General features: G+C 40.3%; 3 protein-coding genes across 5 annotated transcripts; 1 reads left to right on the top strand and 2 right to left on the bottom strand.

Moving 5' to 3' along the window:
- The first annotated feature begins 429 nt into the window (after positions 1–429).
- LOC137735025 (uncharacterized) lies at positions 430–3,058 on the top strand. 2 transcript variants are annotated; one of them, XM_068474383.2, is made up of 8 exons: positions 430–643; positions 740–986; positions 1,177–1,570; positions 1,664–1,801; positions 1,893–2,052; positions 2,133–2,286; positions 2,387–2,527; positions 2,637–3,058. In XM_068474383.2, exons 1-8 carry the CDS (start codon positions 543–545, stop codon positions 2,829–2,831), a joined length of 1,530 nt encoding a protein of 509 aa, XP_068330484.2. In that variant the 5' UTR covers positions 430–542; the 3' UTR covers positions 2,832–3,058. The 2 variants fall into 2 exon arrangements, with proteins under 2 accessions (XP_068330484.2, XP_068330483.2); XM_068474382.2 differs by having other exon boundaries at positions 431–643; positions 725–986.
- Positions 3,059–5,341: 2,283 nt separating this feature from the next.
- Positions 5,342–9,800, bottom strand: LOC137735069 (uncharacterized). 2 transcript variants are annotated; one of them, XM_068474438.2, is made up of 5 exons: positions 9,671–9,800; positions 6,886–9,469; positions 6,660–6,786; positions 6,455–6,556; positions 5,342–6,302 (listed from the first exon to the last, which is right to left on the bottom strand). In XM_068474438.2, exons 2-5 carry the CDS (start codon positions 9,447–9,449, stop codon positions 6,135–6,137), a joined length of 2,961 nt encoding a protein of 986 aa, XP_068330539.2. In that variant the 5' UTR covers positions 9,450–9,469; positions 9,671–9,800; the 3' UTR covers positions 5,342–6,134. The 2 variants fall into 2 exon arrangements, with proteins under 2 accessions (XP_068330539.2, XP_088552718.1); XM_088696592.1 differs by having other exon boundaries at positions 6,455–6,519.
- Positions 9,801–10,155: 355 nt separating this feature from the next.
- Positions 10,156–11,513, bottom strand: LOC137735070 (caffeoylshikimate esterase). Its single transcript, XM_068474439.2, has one exon. It carries the CDS (start codon positions 11,380–11,382, stop codon positions 10,390–10,392), a length of 993 nt encoding a protein of 330 aa, XP_068330540.2. The 5' UTR covers positions 11,383–11,513; the 3' UTR covers positions 10,156–10,389.
- Between the last annotated feature and the right edge of the window lie 2,094 nt (positions 11,514–13,607).

Raw genomic sequence — 13,607 nt, 5'->3', positions numbered from 1 at the left:
TTCTGTTAGTATACTACTGCTGAATGCTAACCAATATTAGGGTTGTATCCGTGGGCATGTATGATATTTAGTATGTTACTAATATGTTGATGGAGGTATTAAGATAAAGGAATTGGTTTTAGCACAAGAAAAAATTTCATCATCCGCTCTGTATTTATTTACTCACTAGGGAGGAGTACAAGATGATTTTTAAAGTCGATAGAATCTCCTTCAAAATGAAGCTTTTAAGCATCGAGTTTTTTGAAACGTTTAGAAAACTGGCATTGACACTTCAAAAATGTCATCATTGATTCCAACGTTCTAAAAAACGACAAATTATAACAGTATTGAAATGCCAATAGCAGCACCCACACATGATATATTTGTGACCCTTGTAGAATCTAGAGCAAAATATCTTTACCTGGACCCCTCCCTTTGTCTTTCCTTATGACATATAGAGTGACACCTACCGTTTTTATACTAGGGTCCGCCTCCAAGATTACTGGGAAATCGCTTAAACCTCAAATCTACAGTCCATCTATCATCCCTAACAACACACACATATGGAATCAAAACTCTTGTTTTCATCGACATCAACTACCGCCTTCCATCACAAAAGAAGAGTTCATCAAAACAGCCCAAGTATTTGCATAAAACTCAACATGTATGAAATTATGCATCTGAATTAATTTTCTGCTTTCTCTTCGCTTCAAATGCTTAATTTGATATAAATACATATATGTAGCACTGTTCCTCTCAGAAGTAGCAGCTCCAGCTACAATGCTTGTTCATGCCACCAGCTGCTGCTCCAGCAGCAGCAGAAAAAGCACTCATCATTTACTCCGAAGGCTTCTGCAAAGAAGGCACAGACAGGTCCTACACAGTCGGCACTAAACCCTACCAAGGAGCCCAAGAAGAAAGGAACCATCGCTGGCGCAGTTGCTTTGATCATCGGTACTAGTATAGGCTCGGGGATCCTTGCACTCCCGGAGAAAGCTTCTCCAGCAGTAATTCTTAAACTCCCTCTATCTGGTTTTAATTCTTAAACTCTTTTAAGTGTTTCTGACCAAATTTAGAGCAATCCTTTTTTTTTTCTTGACATAGAGGATTAGGCGAGATTAGCTTCTTGCAAGATGCAAACCCTTTTTGGTTGTTTGGTGATTTGTAATTACAACTCGATTTTTACAAATATGGTAGGGATTGCTTCCAAGTTCAATATCCATGGTGGTATGTTGGGGGTTTCTCCTGATCGAGGCGATTTTGCTTGTCGAGATCAATGTAAGTATGAGGAGGAAGAAGCGAATCGAAGACAATGCTGAAAATGAACTGGAGGTGATTTCTATTAGGACTATGGCCCAAGAGACTCTAGGAGACTTTGGTGGAACTCTAGTCACTCTGATTTATATTTTCTTAGGCTACACTTCAGTCATTGCTTATAGTTCCAAGTCTGGAGATATTCTCTTCCATTTGATCAATCTTCCGGCTCCAGTTTCCGGCTTCTTTTTTACCATGTGTTTTACCCTGCTAATCGCCATAGGTGGGACTCGAGCAACTGATCAAGTTAACCAACTCCTTACTGCTTCCATGATAGGTGGTGCCATCTAAACTAATTTCTAGATTTTGTTGTCTTCTGCAGAACATGTTTGATATTCAGATATCACATTTGTTCACATATGATTTCCAGGTTTATTACTAGCAATAGAGGTGCTAGCAGTTGTGTTTGGAGGGTGGTCAGGAGTAGAGGGAAGTGGAGATTGGGGGAAGGTCCCCGCTACGGTACCTGTGATTATCTTTGCTCTGGTGTATCATGACCTAGCACCCGGTAAAGCGTCCATCCTCTGATGAATTGAACTTGTTCTTGTTGTGAAAAGTTGACACTTACTATGTTATATAATATTTGAGTCTGTTTGCAGTTCTTTGTGCTTATTTGGGAAGTGATCTCGCACGCCTAAGGATTTCGGTATTTCTTGGTAGTCTTGTTCCATTGCTAGCATTGCTCGTTTGGGATGCAATTGCACTTGGCCTCTCTGCGCAGGCCGATCAAGTTGTTGACCCTGTTGAGTTGCTTATGAGGTAAATCCAATCTCTTACACTATGTTAATTGCATTAAGTTGACATAGTTTGATAATCCCATATTTTTTAACTTGGTGCAGGGTGAAATGGAGTGGGGTTTCATATATGGTAGAAGCTTTCTCACTCCTTGCAATTGGAACATCATTAATTGGTACTCTTCTTGGCTTCTCTGAGTTTTTCAAAGAACAACTTAACAACCTCTCGTCGATATCTTCCCCCACGCAAACACTCGAGGTAGCTTTGAAGTTGCTCTCCCTAATAATATGTTGCAAATAATTCTCTAATTCACAGATCAAAGCATGTAGAGCACTAACATACTGCTTAACAAGAGCAGAAACCGGACATCACATTCGAGCTGAGAAAATGGTGGGGAAGAAATCAAATTAGCCTTGCAGCAGTGGCAATGGTTGTTGGTCCATCTCTTATTGTGTCGACTAGTATTCCAGATGCATTCTCTACTGCCACAGACATTGCTGTAAGTATAAAGAAAGAGCGGAATAACTGTATCAACTACAAAGATATTAACATTAAAAATATAGGAAAACAAGCAAAACTTAAGGACTTTTGACTGACTCTTTTTGCAGGGAGGGTATGGTATGACAATGCTATATGGAGTTCTACCGCCGGCAATGGCGTGGGCGATGCACAACAAAGAATGTGAAAATGAGGAGCGAAAAACTTTATCAAGAGCAAGGCCTGTACTACTTGGGGCAGGACTCTTTGCTTGTGCAATAGTGGGAGAGCAAATCGTGCAGGATATCCTCGCATTTCATTCCTAGCAGGGACAAAAGCGAGGTACCAGACTCGGAAATTAAACTAAACAACATGATTCTTTAGATCAACGAGGCGTTATGGATTTTCTGCTTTAGCTAATTTAGTGTTACAGATAGCTTTGCAGCAATCAGTATTAGAACACCTTGTTCTCATTTCTCACCCATTTAAGCATCGATAAAATGATTGCGAATGGATCTTTTTATTCTATAAGGAAACTATTCAACAAATACAAGTTGCAAATAAATCTGAAGACGAGAGAACACAAGCATAACTGTTACCAAGCAGAAAGTCTCTTCCGATTGGGAAAACAGGGAAAGAAACATAAGAAGGCAATACAGTAGTATTTAAAGGTGGCCGTCATAGTTGTAAGTTGTTCACATTCATCGCGTAGTTCATAAGCATATGCACAATGTCATGCGATCTTGCAGTCTCAGTTTTCAACTGATGAATCTTTGCCTCCGTTTGTTGTTCAAGCCGCTTCACATTAGCACCCAAGTTTCCCCTTCCCTGTATGATGATGCACAAAAATTCCGATTACCTTGTAAAACACGTATAAATTGTGGCACTCGTAATGACCAAAAGACAGACTTCAAAGTTCAAACTCCAAAACTAATTCCATCCATTCATACTTAACAAACCAGCATTCCACCTATCTTCCTAAAATTCAGAATTTGAATCGATTTCCATAGACAGCTCAGAGTAAAAGAAAGTGGTAGCTTCTGGTGACTCGTGGTATTAAGTTATTAACAAATCTATATTGTTCCTTATTTATGTGTTTTTACCTCGGCAAGTTTTCTCTGAAAGTCGATTTCCATTTGAGCGCGAAATTGATCATTCTCCTTCTCAACTTCTTCCTTGACCCGCTTTAACCTAGCCATTTAAGCTGGAGAAAAAGGAACAAGTGAGTTTACAACTTTAGAACAACAGCTCTGGAATAGATAGAAAGCGAAAATCGCAGTTACCATTTCTGGAAGCGTTTACAATACGCTGAGCTTCTTGTTCCGCAGTAAGTAGCTGTTGGACTCCGTTTCGTGCCATGTCGCCTTCCATTATGATAGCACTAATGTAGTGCCATGGAATTACAGATGAAGATAAACTTAGTACTTACAAAAACGAGATGCTTCTTGCAGTAACATAATGTGTTGGTGAATTAGACCAACTTGGAGAAGTCCTGCCCTAAAAAGATTCTGAGAACTAATCATTTCTTGATGAAGAAAAACATGATCTTTGTGGTTGAGTAGAAGAAAGCTAATACATTAATCATTTAACCAAATCGGTCAAGTGATGGAAATTGAGGTTCCACTCAAAACCAATTGACGATAGGGAGAAAGACACCGAAGATCATTTAGATTATTAAACAAGGCTTTAATTTCCCAACGGGGGATTCACGCTCTCAACATCAAGATATAAATTCTGATCCTAGATTCTTCACGTGACTCTCTCCTACTATATCAAACCAATTAAAACTATGCACAATTTTGTGACAATTGTGCAAACTGTGATAAATGTTAATTGGTTTAAAAGAAACAAGATAGAATGTGACGACTACATGTACATATTCATGAAACATTAGATCCGATCGAGCAATTTCATCATCAAATCTTGGTCCATGAAAATTAGATCATACCTGAGTAACCACAGATTGGTAAGTGTTCGAAGATTCGGCAGCACTTTTACGCTGGAACTTGGTAACTCTTTTGCAACAAACAAAAAGAAGACCGCCGTTTAATTCAGAAATTTTTTTTTTAATTTTTAAACAAAAGATATTATCTACACTAAAAGAAAGGGGATAGGCTTGGCTTCATAATGTGCTAGCAATAATGTGTTTCAAATTCGTCGTTGGCAAGAATTGAACCTAAAACTTCTTAATTACTTATAAGTGAAGAGGAATACCACTAGACCATAGTACTAAGTGGTAATTTCCTTTAAAATAGTAAAAATAACATAAAATCTCGGAGACTTAGTTGTATTTAAAACAAAAAAAAAAAGAAAAAAAGAATTAGGCAACGTTTTGCAAGTACCACTTGGATTTAGGCGTCGATTCATTATATGTTGAGGTCATATTAAGTACGCTAGCTCTCAAGTTAGTAACGCAAGTACCTTTGATAGGGGTGTAACAAAACATAACTTGTCGTTTCTCACTTATTTAGGGAAAAAAAAAAATTGAATCAATACGTCACCTTAATTAAAATGTTGTTGTAATGTGTCACCTACTATTAACTACATCCATTTACAGACAAAAAGTACCCTTCTAACAAAGTTGTATTGATATTTCAAAACACCAAAACACTCTTGAAAAAGGTGGAAGTAATGTGGAAATCACACACAACTTTTGGATGAAAACATAGACGAAATTATTACTTTCAGCCATTGCAGCAAAAACGTTATTTGCTCAAACTTTTCTCGGTTTGTAAATAACAAATTGCAACACGTCCATATTTCATGCTACATTAGTCCAATTTTCTCACATAATTACAAATAAACTTTCAAGAAAACAAAAAAAAAGATTATGATATGAAGAAGTCGTACGACATTTTCAAATTTTATTGGAAATGCAAGTTTTTCAATATTAAGGAAGAACAATCAAATAAAAAATTGGATTAACAAGTATTCGTTGATGTTGGTCTCTTCTACTCTCTCCTCTCTCACTCTAATTAACAAGACGTGTAAAAATAACTAAAAATCAAAGATAGCTTCTCCTGGCTGCAACTCCATAGCGCCCTCGTCTAATGTTAGCTCGACGTATCTTGTACACGTAGCCACCAAACCAGATCAGTCCTACCCCAATCAACACTCCAAACACTACCCCTGCCTTCTGTCCACCACTCAGTCCTCGTGAAGACCCTTCGCTATTTGTAGGTGGTGGAGGTGGTCCAGATTCTGATGTTGGTGATGGCGGTGATGGTGATGGTGATGGCGATGGTGATGTCGTTGGCCCTCCACTGGGCGCAGGCCCTGGTGCGCCCACTCCAAATTGGTTGAAGGAAGTCACAAAGTTAACGTAGAGAACCAAAACTAGGACACAATAGGAGCATAAATGTAGCAGCTTGGCCATGGGAGAGCTTTTGGTTTCGATTGATGTATAGAAAACAATCGAGAACTTGAAATGCAGGTTCATATATGTTCATATATGTACAAACTAGAGCTGATTATCCTTCACCAAACCAGAAAAGGACAAGAAGTAGACGGCGAAAAAATCTGTTACTAAAGTATCAAGGTAAAACGAAGGATGAGAGCTAATGCCAGCTTGGTTTTGTCTTGCTGTTTGGTCTTCTCATAACATAACATAGTACAGTTCGCCGGCCTATTCAGAAATGTCGTATTTTGTTTCCTTGTTGGTTTCTTACTGTATTTTCCGGCAGCATAGTGTTTCTGTTTGTATTGTCTTTATTTTCCATGGACATGGACATGTCATTTTTTGATGCGTTGACAACTCTCTTTAGTTCCTTCTTGATCAATCTTAAGATGTCCGAGACCTGCAGGAAATTCAAGTGAGAATAAACCAAGATAAACTATTCACATTTCCAGAGTAAAACAGAAGTTTATGCATTATAGACAGGATTAATTAAGCATCAGTAAACGCAGAACCTTTCGGCACAAGAAATGGGGAAAAGAAAACATGGATTACCTCAAAATACTGCTTCAGGACTGGTGAATGATGATGCAGTGTTGTGTATGTTTTCTCAAGAAGGCCTACAAGAACATCCACTTGATCACCAAGAAGATCAACCTATATATGACACACATCAAAATTTCCAACCAATATTAAACTTAAAATGATTTATTCGCAATCAAATCAAAACCAAAAATATTAATTTACTGCAGCTGAGAACCTCAGTTTCAGCCTTCCAGAGATCATGACATCTCCGAGTAAAAGCGTCCTGATAAACTGATTCCTTTTTTCTCAAGGAGGAAACAAGCTTGACAAGTGTATCTAAACGATCCTTCATCTTGTCCAATCTGTAAAGGAGTAGGATTGCAATGTGCTTAGTCTACCAGAAGAACACTAGAAGTACAATGAAAGCTTTACTGAGGAATGACTTGTACACAGAACAATACCTCAAACAGTTCATTTCTAACTTTTCGTTTGTCCTGTGCTCAAAATCTGCCAACGCTAGTGAAAATCTGAGGGCAGGTGCAGACATAGAACCAGATGAGTTTAATCGAATCTCTTCATTTGCTTCCGATTGGCAATGAGAAGGCTCTCGGTAATCTGCAGAAACTACTGCAGGACTCACTCGATTATATATCTTTTCTGAACCGTCAACTGAGGTGCCTAAACTAGACCCCAACTGACTTCCTCGAGCCTTACTAGCTAGTTTGCTGTTCACTAAGCCGAAGGTATGCCCTTTTGTTATTAACTCTTCGGAACTAGCACTTAGCACCAGATTGTCCTCCACATCTATCTTTTCATTCAAATTCTCCTCTGCATTGACATTTGTACCTTTCCGTAGCCGGTTAGCAGAGAGCATGCCATTAGAGAATTTTTCTTGATTCCCAGACTCAGCTTCACTGAAGAGGACACATGCATCTTTAAATGCCTCCACAGTGACAAATTGATATATTTCCTCCCTAACGAGACTCTCCATCTTCAAAGCATTTATATCCATCTTCCATTGCTTCATAGTTTCTCTGATGAAAACCGTATAGACATCCTCCCTGATAAAACTTTCTGCACTCTGAAGAAACTTCGTGGTTACAGTATCTTGACACTGATCCAATTGATCACTGGAAGTTTTAACTACATCCTTCACGGTCTCAGAAATAGTAAGCCAGTCTATCTCTTGTCTGAAAACGCTTTCGGTTTCATGACCATCTATGCATTCATTCCACTCCTTGAACATTTCCTGCAAAAGGGTCCAGCATACATCCTCTCTTATTGTGCCTTTTAGGAAAGTACTATTTTCAGCCCTCAAATCCTGACACTTAACTAATCCAATCGTACCGTTTGAGCCATAATCCTTGATTGCCTCATGAATGACGGTGCAATATATCTCTTCTCTATATCGAGATTCAATGTTGTTACCGTCACTGTTTTCCTTCCATTGATAAACCATTTCCGCAAGAAGAACCTTGCATATGTCATTCGAAATCGTGTTCTCTAACTCATAATCATGTAACTCGGTGCAATTTTCTTCTAGCATACCTTCAAGAAGAGTAACATAGGTCTTGTCCATTATCACGGCTCTCAAATCTTCTTCTTCTTGTTCTTGCTTCGCTCTCGTCCCCTCATTTTGTATTTCATGTACAGCATAAGGTAATTTTTCCATCTTCTCCCATACATCTTCCAACGTATCAAGTTCCAAGTTCTCTTCGCGACTTGCATCAGATTTCGGGAACCTGTGCTCCAAGACTGTTTCTTCGTCGTGATGGAACTTGCAGTTATTGAAAGTTTCACCCAGTTTAGCATCCCAATCTCTCAATTTGTCCAGTCTCAAAATAATTTCTTGGACCTTTCTTTTCAAGCTATTTTCTTGCATCCCCATCTCTTCTCTCCTGCTGGACAAATTCAATTTTTGTTGAAGAATCTCTCGCTTCAGCAAATTCAGCTCTTCTGCCTCTGCACTCTTCATCCGGATGATGGACTCGTGATTCTTTATCATCTTTGAAACATAGTGCCCTCCCTCCTCTTCCGTTTTCTCTTCACGGAGTCCCTGCATTAAATCTTCAGCCTTTAAAGACCGCTGCTTTTTTAAAGACCATTGCTTTTCCGGCTTTCCATGACTAAAATCTTCTGGTGAATGCTTTTTCCCTCCAATACTCATCCAATCAACACATTTTGCTTCAACCTCATTCTGACCTACGAATGACTCTAAGTCGCAGCGCAAGTTTGCAACCTCGTTCATCAAATCAGACCAATACTCCTTCAAGCCTAGAGAAACCTGATTCTCTTTTTCTTGAAAATCCGTCATACATCCTTTGAGCAAAATTGACATTGTATCTTTCTCAACAGTGCATCTCCATTGCTGCTCCATTGGCCCAACATCAAACTTGAAAATGGCATCCTGCATTTTCCCGAAAGCAAGATCCAAAGTTTTCTTCAAGATCCACATGTCCGAACCCATCTGCTCAATCCTCTTGTTGTTCACACCTTCTACTACTTCCGGATTTCCTTCCTTGTCCTTGTAATCCGGCTCAAGCTTCTGCCTGATATTCAAAACCTGTTGATCCACTGAATTCTTCAACTCACTGAAAAATTCGTTATCTCTATCATCACCATCATCTTCGTCATCATCCCGACTTAATCTATTATTAAGAATGTACTCCTCAATCGGCTCACTTCTTGTTCTTCTTTCGATCTTGATATTGGTGCTACTGGAACGCAGCAGCGAAGCCAACTCCAAATCCTTAGCTTTGATTGCCATCTCAGACTCCTTGAGACGCCTTTGAAGGCGCGTTTGAATTTCGGACAAGTCTTCCAACAGCTGCTCATAGCTGCTCTCGAGAGTGTAGCTGTCCGTTTCTTGTCGAACAAACTTCAGGCATCCTTCCAGCTGCATTGCAGCCAATTCATAAAATCTCGATATCCCATTCAAGCGCTCAAGAACACCTTCTTTCGACTGCATTTTTTCGTGCGCATTGTTCATTGCTTGGTGCACAATCCACATCATGGTCGAATCCATTCTTCTTGATTGTTGTTATACTAAAAATCAACAAAAGAAAATTAAAAAATTAAAGGGAAAACTCATCGTCTATGGTAGAACACAAAGGATGTGGTAAATTGTTAACAGTAAAATAAAAAGGATCTGGAATTTCTCATATTTGCCCAAGAAACGTGGGTTTGTATGACCTATTCTAAGGTATCATCTCTCATTAATTCAATTCAATTATATTCTCATAATACCTCGGATGCAGGGATACATGCATGTAACATGCCCGCATTACAAGCCCGTATTTTTTTTCTCCAAGGCTTCGCCAAGACAGTCCACCTTTTTGGAGCCGAAAAGACTCACGGCACTTTAGCCTCTAATCGCCACTATTGTGTGATTCACCAAAAAGAATCGAACCCACTAGCACTGATTCACCAGTAGGAATCGAACCCATCAACACCAGAAATTGAACCCAAAACGTGTCATATGAAATATAGACCATAAATTCGTCTTTTACCACTAGATCACTCCACGTATTTACAAGCTCATATTTGGATACCTAAGGTTGGAATATTTTTATTTTTATTTTTTTGTTACAAAAGATTAACAAGCACATACTTGGTTTGGGAATTTGGGCATACCCTATTAAATTTTAATTAGAGTAATGTTAGATAGACTAAATTTGTAAAAAAAAATAACGTGCCACCAATTAGAAATAAGCACGTTAATAAATACTTAATTAATAATTCAATCATCAATTTTCATGTCATTTAGTTTATTAAATTTAGTCTACAGTTTTGGTTTCCCTTCCATTTCTCTTTTAATTAATTAATGTATTTTATTTAAATTATAAGTGACATGGCATGCTTCCATTGGCAGCTTCTGCTTCTTCTTCCTGAGTCCAAGTTTAACCTAACACGGTGATTATCAACAAAACCCCACTAAACTCAGGACAAAGCCCTAGAGTTCTAGACTAAGCACCATCTCTGCCACCATTCGAGACGGCGGCGCGTTCAGCTCGAGTGCGAAGCCACTCCACCATTTCTCCGAACACCAAGTCCACATTCTCCTGGGACTCGCCAATCAGCTGGTGCCACAAGCCCTTGTGGATACTGATCGTCTTGTCCTTGCTCGACGCGCGCCTGTACAACTCTTCCACGCACGCCGGGTCGCAAAGGACGTCGTCGCTGCCGTGAACTATCAGCACCGGCACCTCCACCTCCTCGAATCTCCCCTGCAGCTCCTTGCACACTCTCAGCAGCTCAAGAGCCGTCGATGCGCGAGGCCTCGCCACCGGCCTCCTCGGGTTCGCCAGCGCCAGCTTCCGCTTCCACTCCTCCTTGAACGACACGTCCGTAATCGATCCGCGGGTGGGGACAACTCGCCACGTCGGTATCACCGCGGCGACAAGAAATAGCAGGTGCTCGAGTGGCCACGGCGGCTTGAACTTGGGGCTGATCCCGCACATGGCGCCATTGAGGATGAGGCCATCCCACGCGCCGCTTCCCTGCCGGAGAGTCATGAGGAGTGCGATGGCGCCACCGAGGGACTCGGCGTAGAGGAACGAGGGGCGATTCTTCGGCGCGTGATTGGCTCGGAATGAGTCGAAGAAGGAGATGCAGTCGTCGACGACGGGGTTGACGTCGGGGATGTGGGCGGCGAGGCCATCGGAGAAGCCGTGACCCTGATGATCAATGGCGCAGACGACGAAGCCAGACTCGGCGAAGTGGACGGCGGTGAGCTGGACGAACCAGCTGGTCTCGCCGGTGAAGCCGTGGACGATGGCGAGGGTTCCTACAATCTCGGTCGGAGCGAGCGGGGTCCACCACTGGGTGAAGCGCTTGAGGCCTCTAGGGTTTGTGAAGTACTCGGAGGCGTGAGAGACGTTATGGCGGGAATAGAATGCCTCTGGGGTCAACGCGCCGAAGGGGCTTTGTTCGTTCGCCTCCGCAATCTGGTGCGCCATTTTGGCCTTGGGGTTGCTAAAATGCGCTGGGGGTGGGTTACTTATTGTTGGTGCTAGGTTTGGTGGTTGGGCAGTGTTTGGTTGGAGTTGGGTTTTGATGGGAGGTGTGGGGTGTGACAATATTAATGGTGAACGGGATGCATTGCAATGCATTTGGACTCTAATGGTGTTTGTTGGTTACTATCAATGTACAATTGAGTTGTGTTAGTGCCCTTTGCTTGTGTCACCGTCAAAGTCGCTAGTAGATGCGAAATTTAAAGAGTTATGCTGGTAATAGTTGTGTGTGACGCTATCATAATTGATAGGAGTGAAATCTAAGTGTTATGCTAGCTTCAATTGTACGTGACACCCTCATACTAAAGAGTTGTGCTACTCACCTGTAATGCTATCACAAACGTTGGCAGGTGTGAATTGTGAAACCAAAAGATTTGTGCTAATGTGATAAGTGAGTTGTGCTAACATCGTCATGCATAAATTTAATGATTCGATTCGATCCCATTTCATTGCTAATGGAGGTGTAACCATATATATGCCAAACCAACCCTACTACCACTCTAGTGTTTATCGCCCATTTAGAATCCAGTGTGGGCGGTAATACCTTATGTATGATGGCTGAGCTTCATAGAGCAATTTCGTGTAAATTTTGCTTGTCAAAAACTTGAAACTATACTTTTATACATAGAATGTGAATTACAGATTGTAATGTGAGATCGACGTATTAGCATCCAACATTGTAGCGTCGTATTAGCTCAAACAATATACAAGTCCGTTAATCAACACTTAATTAGTAATTCAATCATCAACATTACATATTGTAATGTGAATTACAGATATCCTGCTCCATAATTGAAACAAGAATTAAAATTTACCTTGTATCATCTTCTCTCGTTGACAAATACCCCGAGTGAAGCCTCTACATATTAGACCAAACCTAAGAAAGACTGTACATTATTGTCTATGACGTTCCAATCCTAGATTCTTGTCGTCAAAAGACAGGACTAGCCTTTTTGTTTGCGCAAGTTGAAAGAAGAAAACTCTCATACCAGATGATCAAATTTTCTAGATCAAGTGATTACTCGATATAGAGAAACAATAACATATAACTTAGGAGTGTTTGTTGTCAGATAAAGAAACATGCATGGGCAAACCGAATCTCTAGCGTATGGTATGACAAACGACTGTGGCAACTCCTCGCAACAAAAATGGACATCACCAATCTGAAGAGATCATCTCAGCTAGGTAAATGAGAACAAATTTCCTAAATATAGAAATAGCATCCTTAATCAGCATCAAATCGGTTAATCTAATCACTGGCTCGTAGTCAAAACTCAGACTATAGTACTATGTTATCTTCACAGAACACACAACTTACAAAGCAGCATTTCCATGACATGCAAACTTAGAGAAGCAAGCAGATTATCCTCTTACCACTTCATGTAAGTTTAGGCTAAGGAAGATGCCATTCTTATTGCTTTCCAACTGCACCAAAAATATATCACCACTTAGCCCCATGTTCAAGCATAGTCGAGCATGCGTACACGTCACTGAATCTTTCGACGTAAACATGTAATTAATCTGTTATTCTATGATTCCTTCTCGCTTTTCATCCTCTGGAGGTTCCATTCGAGCTTTCTCAGGTAGGCGAGCTTGAAGGAGTCTCTGATCGTCGCCGACGGCAGTAGATGCATGGCACTCTCTCTCTCTCTCTCTCTCTCTCTCTCTCTTCCTGCACTGTTTGATCTTCAACAACGGAGGAAATGGAAGGAACTGTCCGTTTCAACAAGAGACGCGTAGTAATTGGCTCGTAAGCCAAAGTTAGCGTAAGACTTGACCAAAAAAAAAGTCAGCATAATGTCTTTATATTCAACTTATATGAATGAAGATTTTAATATCTAACTAAATATACGAGGACGAGAATTTGAACGATGCACAAGGCTCGAGGCTGTGCTTAACCCACATGTCTACAACATCCTTTCATCTACTTGGTTACATTACTAAATTACAACTTTTAATTAACTATTCGAACAACTATGACAAGCTTTTTCTGTTATATGGGAGGAGATCCAACCATGAACTTTTTTATGTCAAAAACTGATTAAAAATTAAGAGTTATAGCTCTCAATTTATGTGAAAATCCCAATTTTTGGTTGAAAATTAGAAAATTCAAGAAAAATACTGGTAAGACCCAAAAGAGTTTCGAAAGCCACAACGGATTTCCACAACAA

The sequence above is a fragment of the Pyrus communis genome, chromosome 7, assembly GCF_041283825.1.
Source record: "Pyrus communis isolate YQ-2024b chromosome 7, ASM4128382v1, whole genome shotgun sequence".
Classification (NCBI taxonomy): Eukaryota; Viridiplantae; Streptophyta; class Magnoliopsida; order Rosales; family Rosaceae; genus Pyrus; species Pyrus communis.
The sequence above is the reverse complement of the archived record's forward strand: the minus strand, read 5'-3'. Positions and strand labels throughout refer to the sequence as shown.

Excerpts from the sequence above, each read along its gene's own strand:
- LOC137735069 (XM_068474438.2), bottom strand. The coding sequence starts at position 9,449 with ATGGATTCGACCATGATGTGGATTGTGCACCAAGCAATGAACAATGCG. Across the intron at positions 6,787-6,885 it reads TTAGAAATGAACTGTTTGAG|ATTGGACAAGATGAAGGATC; the intron begins GTATTGTTCTGT and ends ACTCCTTTACAG. Across the intron at positions 6,557-6,659 it reads TCTGGAAGGCTGAAACTGAG|GTTGATCTTCTTGGTGATCA; the intron begins GTTCTCAGCTGC and ends TGTCATATATAG.
- LOC137735070 (XM_068474439.2), bottom strand. The coding sequence starts at position 11,382 with ATGGCGCACCAGATTGCGGAGGCGAACGAACAAAGCCCCTTCGGCGCG.
- LOC137735025 (XM_068474382.2), top strand. The coding sequence starts at position 543 with ATGGAATCAAAACTCTTGTTTTCATCGACATCAACTACCGCCTTCCAT. Across the intron at positions 644-724 it reads ATTTGCATAAAACTCAACAT|CACTGTTCCTCTCAGAAGTA; the intron begins GTATGAAATTAT and ends ACATATATGTAG. Across the intron at positions 1,571-1,663 it reads CCTTACTGCTTCCATGATAG|GTTTATTACTAGCAATAGAG; the intron begins GTGGTGCCATCT and ends TATGATTTCCAG.